General features: G+C 50.3%; 1 protein-coding gene across 4 annotated transcripts in view; it reads right to left on the reverse strand.

Annotated features, from left to right (window-relative positions):
- Whrn (whirlin) overlaps window positions 1–26,360 on the reverse strand; it is a 60,397-nt gene extending 34,037 nt beyond the window's left edge. For 3 of the 4 annotated variants that reach the window (XM_048340106.1, XM_048340097.1, XM_048340081.1), the window contains exons 1-2: window positions 25,354–26,359; window positions 586–804 (exon numbers count right to left, since the gene is read on the reverse strand). In XM_048340106.1, coding sequence (XP_048196063.1) covers window positions 586–804; window positions 25,354–26,046 — 912 coding nt within the window. In that variant the 5' untranslated portion in view covers window positions 26,047–26,359. Of the gene's footprint in view, window positions 1–585; window positions 805–25,353 lie in introns of all 4 variants that reach the window. The other variant, XM_048340090.1, reaches the window with a different exon arrangement.
- Window positions 26,361–26,854: the final 494 nt, after the last annotated feature.

A 26,854-nucleotide genomic window follows, 5' to 3' on the forward strand; every position in this document is an offset into this window, starting at 1 on the left:
ATGCCCCCTCCCAGTCATCAGTGGGCACTTGAGGGAAAGGACTGGGAGAACAGAATGACTGAGGTCCTCTGCAGGTAGTACCCCAGCTGCAGCTCTGGGGCTACCCACAAGCTGGGACCCAAACCACCACAGAGTCCCTAGGGGACACAATGAACGCCCTGGCAGCTTCTCAGGCGACACATCTAGACTGAGACCATTGTGCAGTTGGGCCATCTCGAATGCACGAAGCCCAGCTCAGAGCCTTCTCCCCTTCCCTTCCTAGGGCTAGCTAGGCTGGGGGCCTGGCCCATCTCCTGGAGGGGAATGGTGGATGGTGACTGACTCGCTGAATTTCTGTTATCTGAGTTCTTCTTTGTAGCAGTTTAGCTTATATAGGCAGTACACACACAGGACAAGTCAGAAACAGGCCAGAGACAAGACTCTTTGAGAGGGGCATATGGGAGAGAACAGAGGCCTGCCGGTGGGGGGTGGGAATGGGGGGGGGCAGAGCCTCTAAGGAGCCCCCCTTGTTTTCATGTGGAAAGATCATGGCAACTCAGCTCCTGCTGCCACCTGCTCTTCCCTCTGCGGGAACCCGGAGCTCACCTTTTTCTCATCCCCGCTCTGAAGGAGGTGCAGTGCGCTCCTGCGGTCACCCTCTTGCTGTCTCAGGGCACTGCCGTGGGGCTGGGGCAGGCCTGAGGGTGGGGAGATGCTCCGGCCCTGCGGGTCCACCCAGGTATAGATGTGGTTGGTGACGTATCCTCCGGGGATGCGACCGGCCGAGTACACAGACAGCACCAGCTTCTTGGAGCCCTTCAGAGCCTAGAGTGGGGGAATACACAGTTAGAGGCGAGGGCACTTCCAGCCAGCCTCCTCATATCCTCCCAGGACCCCCTCCTGAAGGAAGACACGAGCCCCTAAAGTCGTCTTCGTGCTCGTAAGTCCTCCTTCTCCTCAGCCCTTAGTTTGGCCTATGGAAATGGGAGCATGTGTCTACTGCCATTCAAAGTGGTCCAACAACCCAAACCCAACTCATAAGTAGGCAAATGACCTGAACAGACAATTCTGGAAAACGGAAGCACAAGTAGCCAATAAATACATGAAGAAATGTTCAACATCCTTGGCCATAAAGGAAATGCAATCAAAACCACCTTGAGATTCCATTTCACTCTAATCAGAATGGCAGTTGTCAAGAATACAAACAAAGGCTGACAAGAATGTGAGGAAACAAGAACCCTAATACACTGTTTGGAAGACTGTAAACTAGTGCAACTGCTATGGAAGTCAGTATGGAAGTTCCTATACATCCAACAATAGAACTACCCTCTGATCCAGAAATACTACTCTTAGATATTTTATTTGAAGGAAAGTTATCCAGGATAGATTCCTGCACATTCATGTACACTGTAGCACTATTTGCACCACGTTAGAGAAACAACCCAGATGCCCTCCAACTAATAAATGGATCAAGAAAATGTGTTACATAGACACAACGGATTATTACTGAGCCATAATAAGAATAAAATTATTCACCTGTGAAATTCATATGTGAAATAAAGCCAAGCTGAAAGAAAAAAAGGCCACATGCTTTTTCTCATATTTGACAGATATTTGCAGACACCCACACATATATGTAACTATAACTGTGGTAATATTTGGAGGGATGAGGAGGAGCAATAGAAGAAAAGAGTGATAAGACATGAACGATACTAAAATACATAGTGTCTATGTATAAAAATGGCACCAGGTAATCTCCTGAAAGTTGTCAAAAATATGGAAAGATGAGGGGTGAGGAAAAGAGAGGGCAACAGAGCCGTTAATCTGATCCATGTACCATATAGGTATGTATGGAAATATGACAGTGAAACCTCTTGATAAAATTACTATTGAAAAAATAAAATGTAAATAAATAAGGTGGCCCTCTTAAGGACATCAGAGGGCTGAAGAGTGTGTTCCAGGGATACCTCCAGGCTGCCGCCCTCAGAAGGGCCTGCCTGCCGGTGTGTCCAAGCTGGTTCCCGGCTGACATCTGGGAACTGGAAGAGCCTTGCTGCTGCCACCCAGCTCCCGCCCCTGCACCCAGGCTGTGCAGCTTGCTGTGTGTGGATAGCAGGTGCAAACAGAGTGGCTTTTTGCTGACCTCCTGCAGGCCCAGAGTGTGGCTCCGCCCCCAGTGAAACCTTGAGTGCCATCTAAAATGCCTCACAGAGACGGGCGTCTCACACATAGCGTCACATTCCCATGCTGGGGGAATTAAATGTGTGGCTCACCCAGAGAACCTGGGCTTCCTCTAAACTTTTCTAGTGTGTCTTTTCCCTGGCTCGCTTTGCTTTGCATCCTTCATAATAAAAATCAGTCATGGACACAACTGCAGTGAGAGCCCTTTCCCCATATCCATCCACAGATTCAATCAGCCACAGATCAATAATATTTTTTCTTAATTTCACCTATGAGGGCACAGAAAGGGAGGGAGAGTGAACAAATGCAATCATGGTACTCAGTATATGTTATGTGGAAAATGAACTACGCAACTTACGGACAGGGATGGGAGGGGGAAACTGGGAGAAAGCAAAGGAGGGGGTGACACTGTCAAATAAAGAGAGATGTATTTATTACCTGACTTATAAAATGGTAACCCCTCCGTACAGCACCTTAATTGTAACAACAAAATTATATTTAAAAAGTTACCTTTACTTAACAGGCACAGACCTTTTTGTTATTCCCTCAACAATACAGTATAACAGCAATTTCCAAAACATTCCCATTGTATTGGGTATTATGAGTCATGTAGAATGATCTGAATGCTTTGTTTGTTTTTGGTTCTGGTCCTGGGGCTTGAACTCAGGGCCTGAGCTTCTTTTTGCTCAAGGCTAGTGCTCTACCACTAGAGCCACTGCACCACTTCTGTTTTGTTTTCTGAGTAGTTTATTGGAGATGAGAATCTCACAGATTTTCCTGTCCAGGCTGGCTTGGAACCTCAATTCTCAGATCTTAGCTTCCCGAGTAGCCAGGATTACAGGTGACGTGAGCCACCAGTGCCTAGCCAATGATTTAAAGTATATGGAGGATGTGTATAGGTGATAAGCAAATACCACACTGCTTTCTAAAAGGGACTTGTGCATCAGTGGGTTTTGGCATTCCCCAAGGGAATCTTCAAACCAATCCTCCACAGATATTAAGAAATGACTGGGTATGCCAAATCCTATGAGCCTTTCTGGGTCATCTCTGAATCCTAGGGGTTACCCTAAGGGATCCTGTTGGGGTTCAGCTTTGGCCTTGAGGGGGAAGGGCAGAGGAGAGCGCTCCCGAGACGCCGCCCTGGGGGAATGCGGAAGCAGGCCACAATTCTCTGGGTCGGGAACCAGAAGAACTGGCTTTGCGACCAGCCCCCCAACTTTCTCGCCAGCCCATGTGCTCCCCATTCTCGCGGGCTTTCCCCCTGGGGTGGTGCTATCCAGGTGACGTTAGCCCATGAGGGGGTCTTATGACAAGCTCGCCAGCCTATCGCCAGCTCTTGGTCAATCACCCCTTTTCTCGTCACCCCTACTATATCAACTGTTAGCCACTCCCTTATTAAATCAGATTTGCTCTTGAAGCGTCTCTGAGATCCGCATACAACTGGCTTCCTTTGAGGGTAAGGCGGGAGGACAAGCGATCTCGTACAGCCACGTGCACCTGAGGTCTTTCCTGAGCCCCCCACTCCACTCTGGCCTTACCTGTGGGTCGGGTGACCAGGGGAGAGGGTGAGAAAGGGAGCGATTAGAGTAGAGCCTGACCCCCATGCCAGGGGAGGCAACCCGAACCTGGCAGGATCCCAATAAAATAGAAGATAAGAGAAAGTAAACGCATTCATACTAACAGTTGCTTAATATACAAAGCCCCTTTGTGCCAGGCATTCTGCTTTGTACCCAACATGTTTTACCATGTAAAATCCTGATGGAATCCTACTTTGAGGATGGGGAGAGATCCGTCACTCAGATGAAGACTTGCAGGAAATCACCTGCCCACAAGGTTATTACCAAAGGGGTTCTTTAGCCTTAGCTACAGATTTTGAGTATCGACACTGCCTTTGTTTTATTCTTTAAAAGAGTGAGGATGGAACAAACAGACAGAGTGGTAAGGCCAAATCCTGAGATCCACCATATTGTTCTCCCACAATGTATCTGTAGTGAAGATTCATGGAGACAGTCACTTAGTCCTAGATTAACAGTCACTGTTAGGGCATGCGTGTGTGTGTCACGGCTAACACACACCAAAGCTAAATGCCCAACATGGTGGCAATTTGGAGGTGGGGCCTTAAGAGGTAATTAGAGTTGGATAAGGCCGTAGTGGGGCCCTCCAGATGGATGCAGTCGGTGGCTTTCTAAGGAGAAAGTGAGGGCGCAAGCAGGCACAGAACTCACTCTCTTTCCCCTGTCTGGGGACACAGGAAGAAAGTGGCCTTTTCCAAGGCTAGAACCAATCACATTGGCATCCTGGCTCCAGACTTCTAGTCTCCAGAAATGTAAGGAAATCAAATCAATTCCTACGGTTTAGGCCACCATTATCCATGGAACTGTATTGTGGACACTCCATCTGACAAAACATACTGCTACTGGGGGATGTTTGAGTACACGCAAGGAAACTTGATGTTGCTTGAAAGAAATCATGTTCACAAAGAGTATGTAATGCCATGGGCCTGTGACATACTGTAATGTTAAGTGGCCTCAACAGGCTATAAATCATGTCTTGTAATATGGTCTCAGTTGTGTTATGAGGAAAATTACACCGGGGGAAAAAAACAAAACAGGGAAGTAGCATGCCAGTGCTCTTACAATTGCACATCAGACAGTGTTGCTCAATATTTTCCAAATATCCCATAGTAAGGGTACTATTGCTTTCAACAGCAGCAAAGAATAGCCTGCAAGGAGAGAGACACTAAGCTTTCTGGTTCACTACCATCTGCTGTAATCGGCTCTATACTGTAATCTCACCACTGGACAATTAGACCCAAGGGCTGAGCTTTCAGACAGTGAGGGCACTAAGTGGGGGTGGGGCTGTGCCATGTGGAGTCTTATCTTCTGGAGATCCCCCAGAGGAGGCAGGCAAGCCGGGGTCCCTGGGCCCTCCACTCCACAGCTACATGCCAGTCTCCAATGGGGGGCACCGGGCATGGTGGCTCTCCAAAAGTCTGCCTTGAGAATGTTGAGATGAGCAGGGGAACGTTTTCAGCGTCCTTCAGCATTCCTGGGGCTCCTGATGGAATGGTTTGGATAATCAAACCTGAGGCCATGTAAACGTCTGCCACAGCAAGGTGGGAAAGTGAGTCCCAGGGCGCAGGTACCCCCACAGAAGCCAAGGCGTCAGCACCTTCCGTGCCCCACGCCTCTTCCTGCTCCCTCTCCCTTGCCTGCTGCCCCCGTTCCGATGCCATTCTAACGAACACAACCGTCTCCTCTCCTGTTCCTGTTGAATGCCCTGAGTTTATGTCCTCATCACTCATTTGATAAGGATCTGTGAAGGGCCTACTGTGTGCCAAGACCAGAGAGGACAAAGTGGGCAGCTTGAGGAGGGAAAAGGCATTACCCGACACACAGTAGGTCCCGTGACACCAGCACCAGGTGCACAGAAGGTATTCAGGACACTTGTGCACAGAGAGGGACAGTCAGCAGATGGCCCGCAGTGCGTCTTTGGGATATTTGTATCTCTGGATACAGAGTAGGTCCTCATGACATGTGTGGCTGATGGAGAAGGCATGGTCCAGCACACAGTAGGCCCTGGTAACATTTGCAGCCTGAGAAAGGGGGAACTATTACCTAGCACCCCGTAGGCCCTCATGATACCGAGCTGATGAGAGGTTTGTCTGTTGCACAGTAGATCTTGAGAAGAATGTGTCATGGTTGGTTGAGAATGAAAATAACACCCCAAAGGAATATCACGTCCAGATAGCCTGGAGCTATGGCTAGTCTGGACATCCCCAGATGCTCCAGGAGAAGCAGGTAAGTTGCCGGCCCACCACTTGGTGGCTCAGAACCAGAGGCTGCAGCCTGGCTCTCTCAAAACAGCACAACGGCGCATGGGGACAGGGAGGATGGTATCTGCTCGTTGGCGGTAACACGAGCTCAAGTGAGGCAATGGGCATGAAACTCAGAGCCCCTTGCCCACCAAGATGCCAGCGCCCTCTTCCCTCTCTTCCCAGGAGTGTCTCCACGGAGAGGGAAGAGGATGCTGTAGAAAGGCATCACCTAAGGAGTTAAATAAGGGGAGTTCCGAGAAGAAAAGGAGCAGCCGAAGGGATCATTGGTATTCTTCCTCGTGGCTATGGTGGAGCCCTCTTGGTCAGTTCTATAAATAGGCATGCAGCAACCTTGAGCACAGAGAGGAGGCTAATGACTTTGATGAGTTCCACGGGTCAGCCCTGCAGTGGCCAGGCTTGGGAGGGCGCTGCCCATCCCCCAGTCTTTCGCAGAACTCAAGAACTGGCATGTCTCTACCACTGTGGGCCTCAAGTTTCCCCATCACAAGACTGGGGGCCTGACAGCTCCTCAGGTTATACTCTCCTGGAAGCCCTAATGGAGGGGTGAATGTGTTTGCATTGGGCACCGGAGGGCAGGGATGTCACATCCTCTGGATTTTTTTCTGGCAATAGAACTGGAAGAAATTGGATTCCTGAGGCAGCACTTGGGATCCTTTCTAGATCTCTGGAGTTGGTCTCAGCCTATTAGAATTCGGGGGGGGGGGGCAGCCCCTCTGTTGCTCTTTAATTAATTGAAATGCAGGGGGGTCCGACGAGTCAGCGTCTACCCTTTTACCACCTCTTGTGCCTTCTGGTTTCACACACAACTGCTTGCTTATCCTAGAAGGTGTCAGTAAACCGAGTTTAGCTCTAAAGCAAGCCAGGGGGAGGCCATGCGGATTAGCTGAGGTTCTGATCCTGGTTAGTGGGCGCCCCAGGCCAGCCATTATTCTTGACTCACCAACCTTACCTCTGGGCCTTGCTTCTATCAACTGCTTTCCAGCAGATTGTACTTGGTAGTGGCAAAGGTCCAGCCTCAAGTGAAATTTCTCCACCTGTCTGGTTCAGGGCTTTGAAGTGGTCGTGGTGGTTACAGTAGAGTACGCAGGACCTCTGGGACAGGCAGCTGGAACTGGGAAATGCTCTTCGTTTCCCTATTCTGCAAGTGAGCTGCTGGTTGGTATTGCTACTGTGTCACTGACCCGGATACTTGGGCCTGGTCCATACCTGGTCCTTGAGGCTCCACATGAGCAGGAAGGGGCTGATGGGGTTTCAGAAAACCCTCCTGCCTGCAGCAGGGCAGATGGGAGTCTTGCATGTAGGGAAATGCACATCTAACAGTACTGTCAAAGGCACATGGAGGCCACCGTGTCAGCCCACTGCTCTCTGAGGGAGGTTAAGTCACATGTGAGACCTGCGCAGAAGCAACCTGCATGCTTTACCTGTGCATGCTGCTCACCGAGCTGCAAGTCGCAGCCCTCTCTGGCTACGGGAATCCTGCCAGTCTTCTGAATTGATTATCTACGGGCTGTGCCACTTCACATGAGTCACCAAACAGCTACTCGATTTGTTTTGTTTTTCCCCCCTTGCAAACTGAAGATCTGCCATTGTGCTCCCTGCGTGGGTAAAGGGGCACTGTTCACCCATGAGAGCCCAGGGGAATCCTCTGCCAGCAAAGGGGATGGGGGGGGGTCACAGGAGCCACAGTCCCACGTCTGTCATCCTGGGTTACCAGCAAAACCCAGCCTTGGGGACTCATTCCAGCAGTTGGGCTCCTACAGCAACGCTGATCTGACAGGCAGGTGGCATGGCGCAGGTACCATCCATCACCAGAAGACTCTCAGGATGATGGAAATGGAAATTCTACGTGCATGTCTGCACACATAACAGCTCGCTTTTGCATCCAGGCTCTCAGGAGGTCAATATCTCACTCCACTGGTGGGAGCGGACTCAGAAGCCCCATAGATCCAGGCTGATACAATGCCCGCCAGGAGACTGAGGAAGAGCCAGGGAATACCCACCAAGGGGACGTGTTCACACCACACCGAACACACACTGAACATGGGCGTGAAGTGAACGGCGGGTGGGGGGGGGGGTACAAGACTATCAGATGACTGAGCATGCGGGAACACATGTTCTGGAGAAGTCCCAAGGGACCACACGTAATGGTGAGTCACCGGCTTACTTCAGGGCACGGTTCTCCAGGGCCACAATCTTCTCTCTTTGGAGGCAGAACATCTGGAAGGAGAACTGCCCTGAGACCTAGGTTGGCGATTTGGAAGGGAAGAAAGGATCAAACAGCTCTTCCCGACCCCACCTTGTCTGGCCAGGGCTGCAGTTTCACACACCATATGTAAGGACCCTGTTCCTGTGGGTGACTTGCGGTGTGATAAGGAGCAAACTACCTGCCCATTCTTGTACTTCAAAAGCAACTGTTGTAAAGATTAAGATAGTGCTCAATGCCTAGCCATTCCTTGTCCTGATAATTTTCCTCCTCATAAGAAACATTTTTCTGTCCTTTATCCCACCCTTCATATCTGACCTGCCTTTACCCGTCAGCTCTTTTCCTACCACCTCTGTGAAGCCTTCCCAGATTATGACTATTTCTCTCTCTTCCTAGGACATCCACAACACTTCTGCAGCCAGCTGTTCATTATCCTGTCTTTAAGACTAGCAGACAAGCTGGGTGCTGGTGGCTCACGCTTGTAATCCTCGTTACAAAGGAGGTTGAGATCTGAGGATCGTGGTTCAAAGCCAATCTCGGGGGCAGTAAAGTCTGTAAGACTTTTATCTCCAATTAACTACTCCCCAAAAAAGCCAGGAGCGGAGCAGTGGTTCAAGTGGTAGAGTGCTAGCCTTGAGCACAAAAAGACCAAGGACAGTGCCAGGCCCTGAGTTCAAGCCCCAGGACTGCCTCCCACCCCCCATAAGGTTACAAGGACTATAGCAGGAAAATTCCTTGAGATACTCTCCATGCTGTTTTCTCTTCCTGCCCCTTTACATTCATTCATTCATCCCATGCTAACCATCTATCTACCCATCTATCCACCCGTTTATCCATCCACCCATCCACCCAGTCCACAAGATACCTAGTGAGTTTTCCACATGCGGAGAACCCACAGGAATCTAGTCAGATTAGTACCAAGAGAACAGCACTATGGAAGACAAGCAGACTATGGACACTGGTCCACAACCATGTGAGCATCAAACGCTGTGCCTCATGTGGAACTTGGGCAGAGAAGCAGAAGGAGCTGTTAGAACCACAGCTCTGAAGCTAGGCCAGGGATTCACCTCCTTGCTCTGCTACCTGTAGCCTCAGGTACTTTATATGATCAGTCTATGCCCTCATTTCCCATACATAAGGTGGGGGCATGAACGGTGTTATCTCACAGGGTGGTTGCAAGGATTAAAATAATCAGTATGGATAAAGTACTCACTACCTGCTCATAGGTGAGAGTTCCAAAAGGTTAAGTATTCATCTAGTAAAGAACCCAGGAGGCAGTCATTCTTGGAAGTCACTGCCCCTTGGGGCTGGCCGTCCCTCTGGGCTTGTTCTGTCATTTTTATAAACATGTCTTTAGATACGTGCAAAACTATCTTCTGATTCTTGCACATGTGGGCTCACTGTTTTTGCTGCTTTTTTCTATCTAAAATTTATTTTGAGGACCTTCCCTCATCAATGACATTAAACTCACCTTCTCCTTAGCACTACCCCATTCCCGGGCAGGGATTCATCACCATGAACTTGTGGGCATTTGTGCTGTTTCTCACTTCTTTGCCAGCAGGAACACCTGAGAACACCACCTCTGCAGGACCAGCTTGGTCTTTGGCCTGCGGCATGCACATTTTATCTTCATTCCTGCGCAGCCAGGCAGTCAGTTTCTAATAGGGGAGCAAAGCTGTCTCCCTGCTCTGGTTTCTACAGTCGCCAGCAGGGGGCAGCACTGCGTTAATGCTTTGAAACTGGCTCAGGACACCCAGTTCCTCTGGAGCAGAATCTTCCTACAGGCTCCCCCCTCCCTTCTCCGCCCCCCCCCCACCTGCTCCAGATATCTCTAGAACGAAATGTTGGCTCTGTCTTACAATCATCTGGGAGCTAAAGCGTGAGCCCTTGTAAGTATTACAGAGCACCACTAGGTGCTGCTGACTATGCCAGAATCCCAGCTACTTGGAAGGCAGAGACTGAGAGGTTTGTGGTTTGAGACCTGCCCAGGCATAAGAGGTTAGGAGACCTCCTCTCAATGGTGTGCTGAACTCCTGGCGCCCTCGCTGTGATGAAATGCCTAAAATAGGCTTAGGAGCACACCTGGGCTGGTAGCAAGACTCTAGCTCAAAAATAACCTGCACACGCGCGCACACACAGCTAGAGGTGTGTCTCAGTATGAGAGTGCTATGCTTGGTAAGCACAGGACCCTGAGTTCAAGCCCTAGTACTGTTTTAACAAAACAAGATGAAGCATGACAAGGTACCAAAATAAAAATGGTATCTCAGAGTGAAGAGGCCCCATGACTTTTTCAGCAGAAGGGAGACTTCCTACAAACACCACCTGCTGCTTCCTAGCTCAGACATTTTAGGCAAACAACTCCACCCCACCACCCCGGCTTCCTGGCCTCACTTCCCTCACCTGCTAAAGGTGGACCCAATGAGAACTGAAGGGGCTCGTCAGTAGCCGGGCCTGACTCACAGGAAGCACCACCAGGTTAATGGCGGTTATAGGATTCCAACAGCAAGACTGTAGCACTGGCCATGTCCTTTCTTCTTCCCATCATCCCACAGGCATGGAAGGAGACTCCGGGTGGGGACCCATCTTACTCAAGGTCACAAAGAACAGAAGTAGAGTCTGGATTTGAATCTTGGACTCTCCACACTCATGTCCTTTTCCCTTCTACCCACAGCCATTTTGCCAGTGGGTTCAAGGGTGTTCAGGACACATAAGACAGTCGGGAGGGGAGTGATCTTGAAAGGTTCCCAGCCTCCTCAGCCCCCAAATGAGCCCTGCAGACCAGCCAGACGCTCCCTTTGGAATGCACGTGGACCCTGCCACAGCCCCGTGAGCCCTCCCAGAAGCCTTAGGTGCAACTCTCCTCGCTGCTGTGCATCCTGGGCCCCATCCTGGGTCCCCTGGCAACTTCGTCCCCCACCTGGTCACCCGAGCTTCACAGTATCAGGTGCTCCGGCTCTTTTCCACCTCAGAACCTTGCACGTGCGGCTCCTGTCCCAAAAGTTCAGATGGCAACACCTGGACGCGATTTTAGCTATGCTTCCTCCTCTCAACAAGACCAGGAAGGGAGGGGAATATTCTGTTAAAGCCCAGGTGTATCGATAAGAAAACAGCAGGTTTTAGGTGAGTCCACTTAAAGCTCTAGGGAAGGAAGATACAGAGTCAGCCACCCATAAGTGGGGGCTACCGCTCCAGAAGTATGGATGACTCCCCTAGCATCCACTTCTCTTTTTGCCTTGGCTTTACAGAGCTGAGAATTCAATTTAGAGATGAAACACATACACACACACACACACACACACACACAGTGAAGTACCATTTCTGATCCCTCTGCTTTTTTTATGATGAGTTACTTTTAGTTTCAGCCACTCCATTACTTTTAATACAAGAATATTAATAAGGGACATGGGAACAAATAAGTAAACGAGGTAGGTAAAGTTTAAAGAGAGTGTTAAATCACACCTGTCTCATGATAAGGGCCCAGGAATACCACCGCTGAGTGGATGAACAAGCACTGAGCTCTAAGCACATCTCTGGAATGAGGATACTTATTGCAGCTGGAGACGGAGATACCAGCCAGTGCTTGAAGAGTAACTCTGCTGCCCCTCCCATCTCTCCCTCATAGTGCCCCAGAAACAGTCTACAGCTGCTGAACTTAGTCTTTTCTTTTTTCTGGCGATACTAGGGTTTGAAACTCAGGCTGTGCACTTGCTAGGCAAGTGCTCTACCAGGGAGCCATGCCTCCAGACCCTTTTGCTTTGGTTATTTTTTGAGATAGGGTATCACTGTTTGACTGGGCCAGCTTGGATGGTCATTCTCCTGTCTATGCTTCATTCCACAGGTGGTGTGGCTTCCACCCCCAGCAGCCACTTCTGTTGAGATGGAGTCTCAGGACCTCCCCCCCACCCCCCACCCACCTAGAAATCACAATCCTCCCAATCAAGCTCAGCCTCTGGCAAAGCTGAGAAGACAGATGTGAGCCACCACGCCTGACTTAAACACAGGTGATTGGTAAGCATTCCCTTACATGCTAACTCCCAAATCCATCATTCTTTTGGAATGATGACATATGTGGTCAGTGGTGTGGTAAACATTCACTGTTTCATCACCAACATCTGTGTGCCCATCAGGGGGCCAAGGCACAACCCCTGGGCTCCAGCTCTGTGCAGCCATGTTGCCTGTTAAGAGCTGCCATATCCCTGGAGAAATGAGTTGGTGCAAGGGTGTCGGTGGAGCCCTCCAGGACCCTTCAACACACAGCTCCACATGAGGGCCCAGACACAGCATGGCGTATACAGGAAGGGAAACCACGAGGAAACAGGGAGGGAGTGTGGCAGCTGGGGAAATCAAGGCCAGAGCAATGGCAGGCAGGATAGGTTGGGTAGGAAGGCAGGGACCCTGGATGTCTTCTTGCACACTCTCTGCACTGCTACTGAAACTTGTCTTTCACTTGAGCCTCACGATGTAGGATTCTTTAAGACTTGGACCTTCTTAAAAGGTTCTGTGGAATAGAAGAAACATTGGCTCCATCTCTAGGAATACTGGGCTCCCTGCAGCTGAGACAGAGATTGACATTTGAAAGCCCCCAACTCTCCACTGTCATTGCTCCTAAAGGCTGAATGAAAAGAAAAAGAAATAAATTAAAAATCAGCAATCAAAGAAAGGGGAAGAGGGAACATCTATCTGACCTTAGGGATACTGCTGCAAGAAATCTGCAAAAAAGTGGCAGCTAAGAGCAACATCCGCCCCCAACCCCCACCTTTTGCAAAACAACTCACAAGATGAGGCCTGAACAGATTCCAGAAACATATTGATTCCTTTTCAATGCAATTCTTCAATTACCCACTAAGCCCAGCTTTCAGTCCCTTATCATTTAAGTAAATTGCTTCACAAATGTCCTTTTAGATTTTGCTCTTCTTTTTCCTTTAAGGAAGAACTAACAAGATACTAGGTGTCATAAATATAATCCCTTAAGATGAGCCTTATGAGTTTCATTGGCCAGGATGGATGCCCTATCCACCCGAAATGTCTGTTTCTATCACCACCACTTTCTTTACCCATGAGGAGATACATTTATGGGGTTCACTCACTTGCCAGACTCATTTATACCCTTGCCACCCATCTCTTTCTGACTATTCTCAGTTGAAAAAGATCACGTGCTTCCAGTTTAATTCAACCTGAGCCTTAAGAACTTGAGCTCAAGATAAATGGATATAACACCTTTAAAAACTGACCTAGGCCAACGGCTGGCGCCTCCTGCCTGTAATCCAAGCTAAAGGCTGAGATCTGAGGTTCACAATTTGAAGCCAGACTGGGTACCAAATCCAAGGGACTCCTCTCCAATTCACCAGAAAATGCCAGAAGTGGCTCAAGTGGTAGAGCACAGTTCTTGAGTAAAAACAATCTAGACAAGAGCAGGGTGCTTAGAGTTCAAGCCCTATTACCAGCACATAAACAAAACCAATGCCAAAAACTGACTTAGAGACAGCAGAAAGAAAGACTGTTAGAATTGACAACAAGGAAATGTAAATGTTATTGAATGGGCATGGGGATAGCAAATAACATCAACACCAAAGCCAATAAATACATTTACGTTCTAAAAATATGTCAAGAAGTTCACTCTACTACCTAAATGATGCAAATGGAAACAGGATACTATTTTGCCCATCAGTTTGAGAAAACAGAAAAGAAATACAGTGTCTAGTGTTGGCATAGCTCTAGGTCAGTGACAAGTCTCACATACTGCTAATGTTGGTTAAAAAACAAACAAATTTCCTTCTCAAGAGCAGTTTGGCAAGAGTTATCAAAAGCTTTAAAATTATGCCTCTCCCCTGAGCCAAAGCCACTTCCAGAAAGACAGCCCAAGGAACCATTAGCAACCTGCATAAAGATTAATGTGCAAGGGGACAGAGAGCTATAGTGTGGATTACACTGGAAAAACTGCCCAAACAGAAGAAATTAGTCAAATAAATCATGTATCCCTTCTCTACGAGATACCACGCGTTCACTAGAAATCGTGTTTCAGAAGCATTTACCAAAGTAGGAACACAGTTGTGACACACGGCTTGGGGAGAGGCAGGCTGGGTCACAAGGTTCAGGCTGGCAAGGGTGAGGAAAAGTCCCAAAACAGGATACTGGACAGACAAGAGCCAACCTGCCAGGAGCGATTATTTCTGCCTAGCAGGGATACTCTAGCATCTCAGTTCTTTTCCTTAAGTGTTTGTCTGAGCTTTCCACGCTTTTATAATTGAGCTCATACATCTCAGGTCATTAAAATATATATAGAAAGAAATACACACCCGTAAGCAAAACACACATTTCAAAGGGCACAGGCAGATGCTTTCTCTTCCCGGGTTTCTTATGAACCGAACGACACCCCAGCCCAGACTACCCCTGATTTCCTCCTCCTAGAGCCCAGGATTCTGACTCCACCATTTAAGGTCATAAGGCCGCCAGTCCTGGCTGCTTCTATTGGGTGTTGAGTCAAGGTCATCGTTACCTATTAGGGAATTTCCATGGACTATGCACAAAACAAAATGCCCACAAAGGTCAGGGCACCACGTGAAAGATAACAGAGGAGGGGAAGCCCAAAAATGCCTGCTGCTGCTCCTGTTCCTGAGGTCTAGTTAATAGAGCTAAGAACATAGCCGGGAAAGGGCCCGGGAAAGAGCCCACAGCCAGAGCTGCGGGCTTCTGGCTAGGAAAAAATGTTAACACAGGCTCCTGGCCTTTGCCTGCACCACGCAGGGCTGTTCGCCCCACTGCATTTCTGTTAGAAGCAACAGGAGAAAGGACGGTGAGCATGTGCTTATTAGTTCAAAGGCAGGCAGACTTGGGTTCAATGAGCTCTTGTGATTCCCACTTTCTTCCCCTTTGGAGCTGTGAAGAAGAGTCAGCAGAGCCCCCGAAGGTGCACACAGATTCCCAGTGCTGGGCATGATGGCACACACCTGTAATGCTACCTACTCAGGCAGCTGAGATGGGGGATACAGTTCAAGGTCGGCTCAGAAGAAAAGTCTGAGGCTCTCACCTCAATGAAAAAAGCTGAATGTACTGACTTGCGGACAGCTACCATCCCAGCTCCGGGGAGAAGCATTTATCAAGGTTCAGGCACAAAAAAAGAGGTGGAAGCATGTCTTAAATGGTCGAACACTTTCTTAACAAACACAAGGGCCTGAGTTTAAACTCTAGTACTGCCAAAAATTCCCCAAGTCTGTGTGACTGATTAATCTGCTATGTCTTATAAGCATGTCATGTGTGTTACCTATTTCCACCTTCTTTGGTGCTGTGGGGGGCAGGGGGATCATCCAACAGGAACACACCAAGCACTCATCAAAGGCTGAGATCAATACATGTGCCTGGTGCTTTGCTCCATTACCTGCACAGCTATCAGTATCCCCATTTTCAAGGGTGAGGAAGCCTGGACACAGAAGTTCCATAACTTGCCTGTCTTCTAGCAACCATTCATCTCACAGTTGTACCAAGGAGAGATCTGGAAATCAGAGGGTAAAAAGTTTGTGTCTTCCCCGCGGGCCCCCCCCACCCCAAGCCATGCTGCAAAGTGGAAGAACCAGCCCTGAACTCGGAGCTGTCCCACAGTGCCCGCGCTCCAGCATGCGAGATGACGCCCACAGGGTGGCTGCCTCTCTCTGAAGCCACTCAAGTCCACAAAACCTACTTCCTGGATCTATGACAACAGGCCAGTGACAAGCTCTTTGCAAGAGCTGTTGTGAGGTCTGAATGAGTTGATATGGAAGCCAGGGCTGGCTCTTGGTAGGCTCTACTTCAGACAAGGTGCAGGAAGAACACAGCAGGAAATATGCTGTCTATAACTCAGGCTTCGCTAATGGGAGGGAGCGGAGCTCAGGACGAGACCCTCTCCCACGAATGGGAGTGGTGGAAGGGAGCAGAGTGGCTGAAAGGGAGGCCTGGTCCTACAGGGGACCAGTAGGTGTCAATGGGTGGAGAGCTCAAAGGCTGGTTTCAGAGGAGGCTGCGCTGCCTGATCACATGTAGAAGCCATCTGGGGATAGCTGGGTCGAAAGAGTTGAGATCCCAGGTGGTAGCTGAGGGTCACATTGAAGACCTTGGCCCCTGCTGCATGGGCTTCCAACTCAAGGGCGTGGGTGAGGCCTGGCCTGATCAGATTATAAATATGGAGATTAAGTAAGGATGGAGGGTGCAGTAGTGGGTAGGTGAGCAAGATGAGGCCATCAGACAGAACTGCAAGGAGGCTGATGTAGATGAGAGGCGGGGAGCAGGGCGGGGAGGAAGATGTGAGGCCTGGTGTCCCACCAAACTGGGGCTGGTGCCAATCCCCAGGGGGAGACTGTCAAGGAGCAGCAGGCCAAGGCTACCCGACTGGGACCGTCTGCAATTTGAGGGCAGGAGGAGAAGGGGTCACCAGAGGTGAGCAGTGAGCCAGGCCTTCCAGGGCAAAGAGAGATCATTCCCAATGTGAAAGAAGAGGTGGAAACAAATAGTGACATTTAAAAGGGAGGCACAGATCCTGTCCAGACAAGGCTAGACAATGGGCAGAGAGACAGACATCCTAGAAAAGAAAGAATTTGAGAGGGAAAAAAAGTTGTACATAATGATCGTAGTGACCACTCCCCTTCCCCCCTCCCAAAAAAATCTCAGGATTAGAAGGGATTCTTGCAGGAGAAAGATGGTTCTAGAGATTTGGAAAAAAAATCTGGAAAATATTTAGAGTTCCTCGTGTGTGTGTGTGTGTGTGTGTGTGTGTGTGTGTGTGTGTGCAATAGGCCTCAAGGCCTATTGCTCTCCCTTGGTGTTCTTGTTCACAGCTGGTGCTCTTCCACTTGAGCCACACACCCCAGTCCAGGATTTTGCTGGAATCTCAGACTTTTCTGTGCAGGCTACTCAGTCACCCGAGCAGCTAAGGTTACAGGTGTGAGCCACTGGTGCCTTCCTTGGGGTTCCTGGGAGAGGAGCTGGCAGAAGAGTTACCGGTAAAGGAAAATTCAGAGAGGGTTACAAAAGATGCCACCCTTCCAGTGAGGTTAGGACAATGGAAGAACAGAAGGAAAGCCTCTTGCTCAGCCTTTGAGCAGAACCTTTCCTATCCACGTGCCAGGTGAATTCAGAAGTTGGACTGCATTTCTTTCCTTACTCAGCATCCTTGTCCTGAGGCCTAGCACGCCTCATTTCAGATGTGGCTCAAACAGATGACAAGTTGTTTTCTAAAGCACAGACGCCTGACTTAGCAAATCATCACCCTCACCTGCGCTAATTGCTTTAATGGGCTCTGCAAACAGCCACACCTTCTCCCGTGTGGGGCCCCCAGGGAGTCTGCCAGGGGAAGATGCTGGGGGAAAAAGGAGGGATGAGCTAATAGCAGACAACCCTGTCACACTCCCAGGCTCTGGGCCACACCACTGTTTCCTCTACCTCCCAGAAAAATCAGGAGGGAGGCTCCATTCACACACTGGTCTTTATTATTGCCATAAAGCAACAATGCAGATTCCAAATGCCAGCTAGGAGCAATTGCATTTTTAAAGAAGCTCTCTATGTGGGAATATTGTCTATATGTAGCCAATGATTCTGCAATTCATACAACTGACCCAATCACACAGCCCCCAGTCCCTGAGTCCTGGTATTTCCTTCCAATGACACTTGAAAATAAAAGCAAGCAGACGTATCAGGATTTTCAAAGCCAAGTGAATGCAGTCAATAATATTTTTTTCATTACAATGCATGCAAGTGAGGCTTCCATGGCCATAGTTTTCATATCTTTGATACGCAACGACGACAGTGACTTGTTTGTGCTGATGGTGAGCCGGGTTCTGTGGTGATGTCTGAGTCACAGAGAAGCAAAGGGAACTGCCCAAGGTCACCGCCAAGGTAAACCCAGGTCTACTTCTACCTTGGGCTTCCCAATGGTTATCAGCTGACCCTGTGTGCCTAGAATCTAGCTCCAGGGTAACTGCAGACAGGGTAGGTCTGGCTCTCTGGTCCTCTTTATGTGGATAAATATCAGTGCGAGTGAGGACCTGAAGAAAGGTAGAACTCCCAACTCCCCACACTTCAGTATGGCTCAGACCTTCAAGGAGAGATTGTGACTTACCACATCCACGGTCCCTGCCCCTGAGTATTTGCAAACCCTCTTTCTAAAGTCATTTCAGCAGAGCTTTCGGATCTAGGAAAGGGGACATGTCGGGATGAGGTAAGGATCTGTGGACGCTGACGTATCTGTTCTGCCTATGGGGTTAAGAGGATGCTGATACGAGCAAACTCAGGCAGGGAGGAAAAAGAACCGCAAGACTGGCTGCTGGCTAAAGCAAAGCCACAGCCAATTTAGCAGAAGGAACAGGAATTCTCAGCAGAGGAAGGAAGCAAAGGTGTTGGTGCTGGAAAAGACAAAAATAATAATAATAAATCCACTTATGTATTCTTGGGAGAGAATAAAGCAGCTCTCAAACCTCTGTGCGATTATTAGAGACTCAGCCTTCACCAGAATATTGGGGCTTCTTAAAGCCTAAAGAGATTTAAAAAAATTTTTTTAGAAATAAAAAGCCAGATGTATATCACCCCAAATTGGCTCATTGATTTGCTTCAGAATGCATACATGATTCTATTTTGGAGTCACAGACACAATCATGCTGCTCAAATAACCCACTTCCTGGAGCCTGGCTTTCAAGTGAAGGCAAAGTGACAAATGAACTTGCCAGCGGGGTCTCCCCGGGTGGCTTTGGACGGCAGGGGTGGACGCTGCAGTTGCCCACCCAGGCACAGGCCACATTGTTTATAAAAGGCCTTTGAAGGTCTCCCATGTGTTTTTATCCGCAGCCCTCCTGGGAGGAGGCAGGTGGGAGGGAGCCACGCCCACTTCCCAGCTCCAAAGACTGAGGCTCAGAGGCCAGGGGTTCTGCCTACACCACACACAGCAGGCTTCAGAGTCAAGCACACACCACAGCTCTCCCATGCCCAGCCAACCTTGCTGCCGCACACAGACTTCCTTCAGATCTCACATTCACCAAGAGGGGATTCTGCACCCAACAGCAGTGAATTAGATGGCCACATCTATGGGGTAAATGCCCACCTATTTATTAAATACCTGTGGTATGCCAGGAGCTGGAGGTATAAGAAGGAGCGAGGCATTGGCAATCTTGCTTCTCATGGACCCTACGTGTACTAAACAGATGTAAAGAAATGTCCTTCTAGAGGTGACAGGTGCATTGAAGATGGAGGGATGAGGCAGGTCAGGAATGGTGTTCTGGAGAGGGAGGCAGGAGTGTGGAGGCATGAGATGATACAGCACTTAAAATGCCTGGCCTGGCTGTGCCTGTGTCTCACCCCAGGATGTGGAGGACAAAGGCCGTGTTCTCTTCATCTCTGACTTCTTGAATGCCAGCCTACAGGCTGAGGCTCAGACAATGTCTGTATGATGAGATGGGCTGAGATGGGCAGGTCTGACTCCTTGATCATGCACGGAAGACTCTGGATGGCTCTCAAAAGGCCCCCAAAGTCAGGTACAACATGTGACATTTGTCTGGCTCTGGGAAAGGGACTGGCATTGTCCTTCCTCTAGGACACTGCTATACAACTCGGGCAATGGAGGCCACTCTTTCCTTATCCCCATGGTGTTCTTGGGCTCGTCAATGTCATGTTCTTTACTGTGACCTCCTCCCCTCTCTGCCTCCCCCACAGAAGATTAAGCAACCTGGGAGAGGGCAGAACACCCCACACATGGTGAGCACTCACTAAGGTCAAAGACCCATCTAGCAGTAGCTGAGTAAATCAAAGGAAAGCCCGATGCTGGGTGCTCAGGGTGACAGCAAACTGTGACTGGAGTCAGCAGGACCACTGTCCTGCTCAGTTTACCTGGAAACCCAAAGTTGTTCTCAAAAATTAAAAATGTTAAGAAAAAAGAAGCAAAAACAACCCTCAAGTTTTTCCAGCCTGGTAGAGCTGCTGCCCACGGCTGACCCCATGATAGCGGAGAGAAGAGTAGAGAGCTGATTTCCCAATCTGCAGCCTTCCCACCTGTCAGGGCTGTAAAAGTAAAAAGGAAATAGCACAGCACAGAAACTTTCAAAAAGCACCCCCACCCTGAGGCACAGGCAGGCATCTGTGTGAGCTTAGACTTAATACCACATTCTAGCTTGGAGGTTTTTAAAAAGGAAAAAAAAAAGAAACTGAATCTGTTTCTGAAAGATTCATACTTCAGCCTCCAGCTGCCTTCAGATAAATGTCATTTCTTCTAACCAGACCTCTGGTCCTGGCTGGGTACTCATCTGGGGTGCCCGAGCAATGGGGACCAAAGGCTGACCTTCCAAGTCATCAAAGAGCCTTGGCAGAAAGCCACTTGGAACCTAATCTCCTCTGAGCGCCTTTGCAGAACTTACAAGTGCTGGGAGCAGGAGCCACAGGCAGCAGTGTAGGCGGGGCTGCTTGCACTTGACAGGTGGGTGGGGCTTCCTGTGCCCAGCTGGTGGGAGGGGCTTCCTGCACATGGCAGGTGCAACCAGCTGTGTGCCCCAGGGTGGCTGCAGGCAGCACGGGTAGGAAGCAAGCAACAACATGCACAAATCCCCTTGGCTAGGAGGTGACAAGATCACACTTCTCTTTGCAGCTCCCTCCAAGTGATGAATTGAAGGCAAGTAATAAACAGCCCTGGGTTTATCAGCAGAATAGAAGAACAGAAAAACAAGAGCAAATACTAGGGTGGTTGTATAGCTCTCTCGTGGCCAGTGTCCAGTCAGGGCACAAAGAAATCTCTTCTTATATCAATTTTTTAAAATAAAGGCACTCTCTTGCACCCTACAAACACGCATCTCTCATTTGAACAGGAACCAACAGGAAGAGGATTTTGCTTTAGGGAGGCATCGTCTTCTAAGTCCTTACGTGCTAGTTTGAGCCAAATAAGTCTATAAGGCTAAAGTCAAGAAAGAGACCCTTGAGGTACTGCATGAACTCTGGATATGTGGTAACTAAAAATCTACAAAATCAATCTAAAAATCAATCAAGGACTTATGAATAGTTAAGTTTCTGTGTGTTGCCAATGACGGGGCCCACAGGACCCGCAAAAGAGCACAGGATCAGAGGAAGGCTCCAGCCTGTGCTTCAGTACTGCAGCACAAGGGGCCGGCGGGTGAAGCTGCCTTTCAGATACAAAGCTGGACATGTCAACAATGTGTAATGGTTTCCGCTAACCATGTACAATGGTAAAATGACAAATGTGCCACTTAGAACCTGCTGAACCAAACATAATGACATATTAATCCAGACAGATTCTTTCCAGGTTGTTATGCAAAGGAAGGGAAGGTATGCTAACTCTAATTAAATGACAGGGCCTGCAACAGGTTGCAACTTATAGACTATTCCTTTTATTGATCAACGGTGGTTTGTTTTTGCAGTGCTAGGGACCAAATCCCAGGCCTTCTGTGTGTTAAGGCACATTCTCTATTGCTGAGCTATGCCCTCGGCTCCAACTCCTGTGACATTTCATATTCTAATACGCTCCTTCGATATCCCTGCTGAGGTGATGATGAAGCTGTTTAATTTCTATCAAGATGAAAACACACACACATTCCAGTTGCACTTGGATATTCCACATGCTGCTATCTACACAGCTGGGAGGCTCAAGACAGTCAGCAGGTAAGTGGATTTGATTTCAAGTGTACCCAGGGTGGAGCAGTTTGTGGCAAAATCCTCCTGTATGTGCTCCTTGGCTCTGGAACAGCACCAGGGTCAGTGTTCTCAGGCTGAGGGACAGCAGTACCAGCTCTCCACAGTACAGTGTGTAACCCGTCAATTTCCTGCTTCGGTATGATGCTACTGGGGAATGCCAAGATCCTCATCTCCCAATCCCTAGCCAACTGCATTTGCCTTAAATGAAAGCAATTCCAAAAGAACCAGAGCCATCCAATTAGATGTTCTACACGCCTCCTGGGTCATACATGCCAAGCAAAGCATAAGACTTCCTGGGCGGGAAAGAATCTTGTGCAGCCCCACCCTCTAAAACATAAAGGATCAGTGACCTGACCAAAGTCACACAGCCACTGGACTCTGGCCAGTGGATGGAACACAGCAAGCTGAAACCCTCTGAAGGAGCTGCTTTGTGATTATGACTGGCTTGGCTCCTCCTGTTCATTCAAAATAGGTGTTTCAAAAATCAAACATTTCAACCTAATTGCAAATTAGTAAGTGGCTGGCCCTATGGGGACCTGTCACTGCTGATCCGGCAAATGGTCTTCAGAGAGGCACAGGGGCTGTTCAGATGTGGATGTGAATGAAATCCTCAGCATGCTTCGGGTAACAACGTTTGTCAGAAAAAAAGTGTGTGTGTGTGTGTGGGGGGGGAACCTTTGGTTTGCTTAACCCCTTCTTTAAAAAAAAAAAAGAGTGGTCTTTCCCTCTGATCTGTAAATTCAAAAATTGTTTGACTCCTACAATCTATTGTAATTTAATTTTCTTTCATGTTTTACACACATACATAGAATTAATCTTTGCTTTTGGGAAGCTTTGAGGTCCTTTCCCCTCTCCTCCTATCACGGAGGGAAAATCAGGTTTGCCAGGACTGAAAAGATATCTTTGACTAAATATGAAGCTCTGGAACAGAAAACTGAACTAAGAAAACCAGAATAAAGTCTGGAGCCCAGCTAACAGCATTTAGTTTAGTGTTCGCCCAGCTAACAGCACAGTGTGTATTTACCACGGAGCCTGCCCCATGCCCTGCAGTATGGGGTGGGGGGTTGATGCTAGGGGCTATAATCCTAGCTAACTCAGGAGACAGAGATCTGAGGATCACCGTTTTCAAAGCCAGCCCAGGCAGGAAAGTCTGTGAGACTCTTATCACCAATGAACCACCAGAAAACTGGAAGTAGATCAGTGGCTTTAAGTGGTACAATGCTAGCACTGAGCAAAAAAGCTCAAGGACAGCACCCAAGCCCTGACTTTAAGCACTAGGACAGGAAACAAACCAACCAACCAAAAATAAAAACAAAAGGGTTCTGAGTGCACAGCTCCCAGTAAGTGAAGCCTGTACCTAGTGGAGAAGCAGAGACCCCTTTGGGCTGGCCCTCCTCGTTTTGTGGGCCTGTCACCAGCACTCCAGGTATTCCTCTGTCACAGGAACCATCTGTGCAACCTCCTCCCCCTCTGTTTCCAATTCTACCCCCAGCCAAGTCCATCTTCTTCTCTCCCTGAAGTTTGGTGATATAAAACAACATTCATTTTGCTTGTTGCTGCTCCTGAAGGATTGGAAGGGGTCTATTCCAGGCAGAGTGCCTAGCACTAGCTACAAGAGGAACAACCCGGGTCAGAAGCTCATTCTGCCTTAGCAACACCCTTGGAGAAAAAGGACAAAAACAAGAATAAGAGATGCAGAAAGCATCTCTCAGTGGAGCTTAGAGGCACCTTCAAGGATGGTCCCGCTCCTCTCCAGCTCTCCTCAGCAGCAAGTGCTCTTGCTCAGGCTTCAGAAACTGTGTAGAGGGCTGAGGTTTCCCACTAGACGCAGCAAGAGTCATTGAAGTTGCTGGGGCCTGGGGCAGCTCTGGACCACAGCTTAACAGCACTGCGGTATAGAGTAGAGTTCAGGAGGGGTTGTCTGAAGGTCCCAAGCATGACTGAATGTATGTTGGGAAGCTGAAACTTAAAGCCAGGCAGCTCGACCCTTTGGTCCAGCTGAATCTGGGGTGCAAACTGCAGGAAGAGTCTGTGTTTTAATGTTCAGGTTAACTGTTGGCCTTTCCAAAGTGTCTCACCTCATGATGATTAAGTTACCCCCAGTCTCTTCAAACTGCCACTAAAATTGAATCTCCATTTATAAATGACCATATGGATCAAGTATCTTCAGAGCATAAATTCATCATCTGGGAACTCCTAGACCTCTTAGGGCCAAGGCTAATGGACTATTTATAAATGTATGGAAGGAATGTCAGATTAAGGAGAGAGAGAGAGAATGATGTGGGGGGAAGAGATGGAGAGGCCGGAGGGGAGTCACCAAGAGCCTCGCTTGCCACACCCTAGAACAATCCAGCATCAGCGTTTTTCCAGGAATTGCAAAGAAGTTTCCAAAACCCAAATGGGTGGATGAGCTGGGAAAGCAATGAGAGAGGCCAAGGTCAGACAGAGATGGTAGCATGCAGCGCACGGCTGGCCGCAGGTCACTGAAGAACACCAGGGAGGTGGACCTGGGCCTCTAATGCCCAGATCTTTCCTAGCAGTCAGTAGACTCTCAGAAGATGAGTACCGAGGACTAAGGCACAGGGGAATGAGGAGGGGTGTCACTGATCAGCCCAAGCTCCAGAGAAGCATTTATCTGCAGAAGCAGGCTGGTCACTGCACCCTCCCTCACCCCGCCCCCCCCTCCCAAAACACGCTCTGCTTCTTTCACCTAGAAGAAGTGAAGTTTGGAGCTCTCCAAGGATGCTCGATTCCAGCAGTGAACCAAATACAAACCATTTCCTACCTAGCCCTGGGCCTGGAGATCAGTGACTATACACCCTCCTCTGCACAGCACAATTCAATCACCAGAAGCTAACAGCACAAATACACTCCTAAGGCTGAGGGGATTCGTTTTATGACACCCAGGCAGCAGCTTCATTTCCACCTAGGTTAGGGGCCACTACTCTGGCTCAGATGCTGCTCCATTTGATCCATTCTGGGCTACACAAGCTGGCCACTTGCAGCAGGGTAAAGCCAGAGCGCTGTGGTCACCCAAACTCCTCAAGCTACTTATTAAGAGCAACCAGAACTTTCTGTGAGAGGCAAAAACCTAAGAGACCAGGAACCAGCAGGACCAGCCCAGGTCAGCTACAGTTCCTAACCCTTTACCAAGCTGGGACTTTTATGTCTTCAATGCTTGCAACCTGCAGCCCCCTAACACTTGGTAATTTAGACATTTGCTTGAGGCTTTGATACTATATCTGTCCAACACAAGCCTTTAGGTCTCTCAGAAGCAAAGCATAATGATTTCCTCAGTGCCTGACACCTATGGGTTCAATGAATGAAATATTCCTGCTTTAAAGTCAAGAACGAGAGAGAGAGATGGGGTGGGGGAGGGGAGTCCAGAAAGGTCAAGTGATTCAGGTAAGGAGCACAGCACGGAGCTCCTGAAGGAACTGTGTCACTGTGCCCACACTCTCTGTCCTCTTTATCATTTCCCCAGACCACAACACCTCCCTACCTTGACAGCCTCTGCGTGGGTCACCCGGGCGAGAGATTTATCGTTGACACGCAGAATCTGGTCTCCAACCCGCAGCCCTTCCTTCTCAGCCAGGGATCCGGGCTCCACGAGCGACACGTAGATACCCACGCCATGTTCCGAGCCCCCACGGATGCTGAAGCCCAAGCCCTCGTGCGCCTTGGCACGTCGCAGGCTCACCAGGCGCACCTCCCCCGGCCCGGCGGCGGCGGCGGCGGCGGTGGCGCCGTCGGGGCCACTCCAAGAGGGCTGCCTGTAGGAGGGGGTGGTAGCAGCGGCGGCGGCGACGGCGGCGGCGGGCAGGTAGAGGCCCTCGGCCGTGTACTGATCGAAGAGCAGCTGGTCGGAGCGAGGGATGACCAGGCGCAGCATGGGCAGCAGGCGCCGCTTGACCGGGCTGTCTAGCAGGACGCGCAGGGTGCGCACCAGGTCGAAGACGTTGCGGCGCGCGTGGTAGGCGTTCAGGCAGTGCGTGAACTGCTCCCGCTCCGCCTCGCTCAGCAGCGCCGTCAGCGCCTGGTGCAGCTGCCGCACGTTGGCCGACAGCAGCCGCAGCCCCGCGGCCCCGCCGCTGCCGCCGCCGCCGCCGCCGCCGCCCGCCGCCGCGGCGGCCGCTGAGCCCAGCGAGCCCGTGGAGGACGAGCTCACCGACAGGCCGTCCAGCTGCGCGTTCATCTCCCCGCCGAGGCCCGCCGGACTCGGGGCGCGCGCGGTGCGGGGCGCGGGCGCCACCGCTGGATCCCGGGGAGCGCCGAGGTCGCCAGCGGAGTCGGGGGTTTTGGGGGATAGGGTGGGGGACGCGGCAAGCGGGCTAGGTCCTGGAAGACACGGAGTCTGGGTTCGGCGGAGCTCGGAGACGTCGACTGGACTGTGCTGATGAAGGAGTGCGCGAGGGGGGGGGGGGGGGCGCAGAAACTGCCTGGATCCTGGGAAAAGGGGGCGCGGAGACGGCGCTGGAGGCCAGGGCGGGGGGGGGGGGTGGTGTGCAGAGACGGCTGGAGGCCCGGGGGGGGGGGGGGGGTGCGCAGAGACGGCTGGAGGCCCGGGCGGGGGGGGGGGGGCGTAGAGACGGCGCTGGAGGCTGGGGGCGCAGAGACGGCTGGAGGCCCGGGCGTGGGTGCGCAGAGACGGCTGGAGGCTGGGGGCGCAGAGACGGCTGGAGGCCCGGGCGGGGGTGCGCAGAGACGGCGGCTACATCCTGGAGGGCGCGGAGACGACGAATGGCTGGAGTGGGGGGTGGGGGCGTCTCAAAGCCGCCCGCCCCGTCGTACCACACCTGGGGGCTCCCCCAGCCGGGCTGCTTTTTTTTTTCTCCTCTAGGGCTGGGGGGCCCCCCCCCCACGAAGTCAGAAGTTGGGGCCGCGGGTCGATCTAGTCCCAGAGTGCCAGAGTCGCAGCCCGAAGAGCCACGCGGGCATCCGGCCAGCGGGTGCGGGGCATGACCCGGGCAGCCCCCGGGATGCAGCAGCCCAGGGGCCCCCGC

Source organism: Perognathus longimembris, chromosome 1 (assembly GCF_023159225.1).
Source record: "Perognathus longimembris pacificus isolate PPM17 chromosome 1, ASM2315922v1, whole genome shotgun sequence".
Taxonomy (NCBI): domain Eukaryota; kingdom Metazoa; phylum Chordata; class Mammalia; order Rodentia; family Heteromyidae; genus Perognathus; species Perognathus longimembris.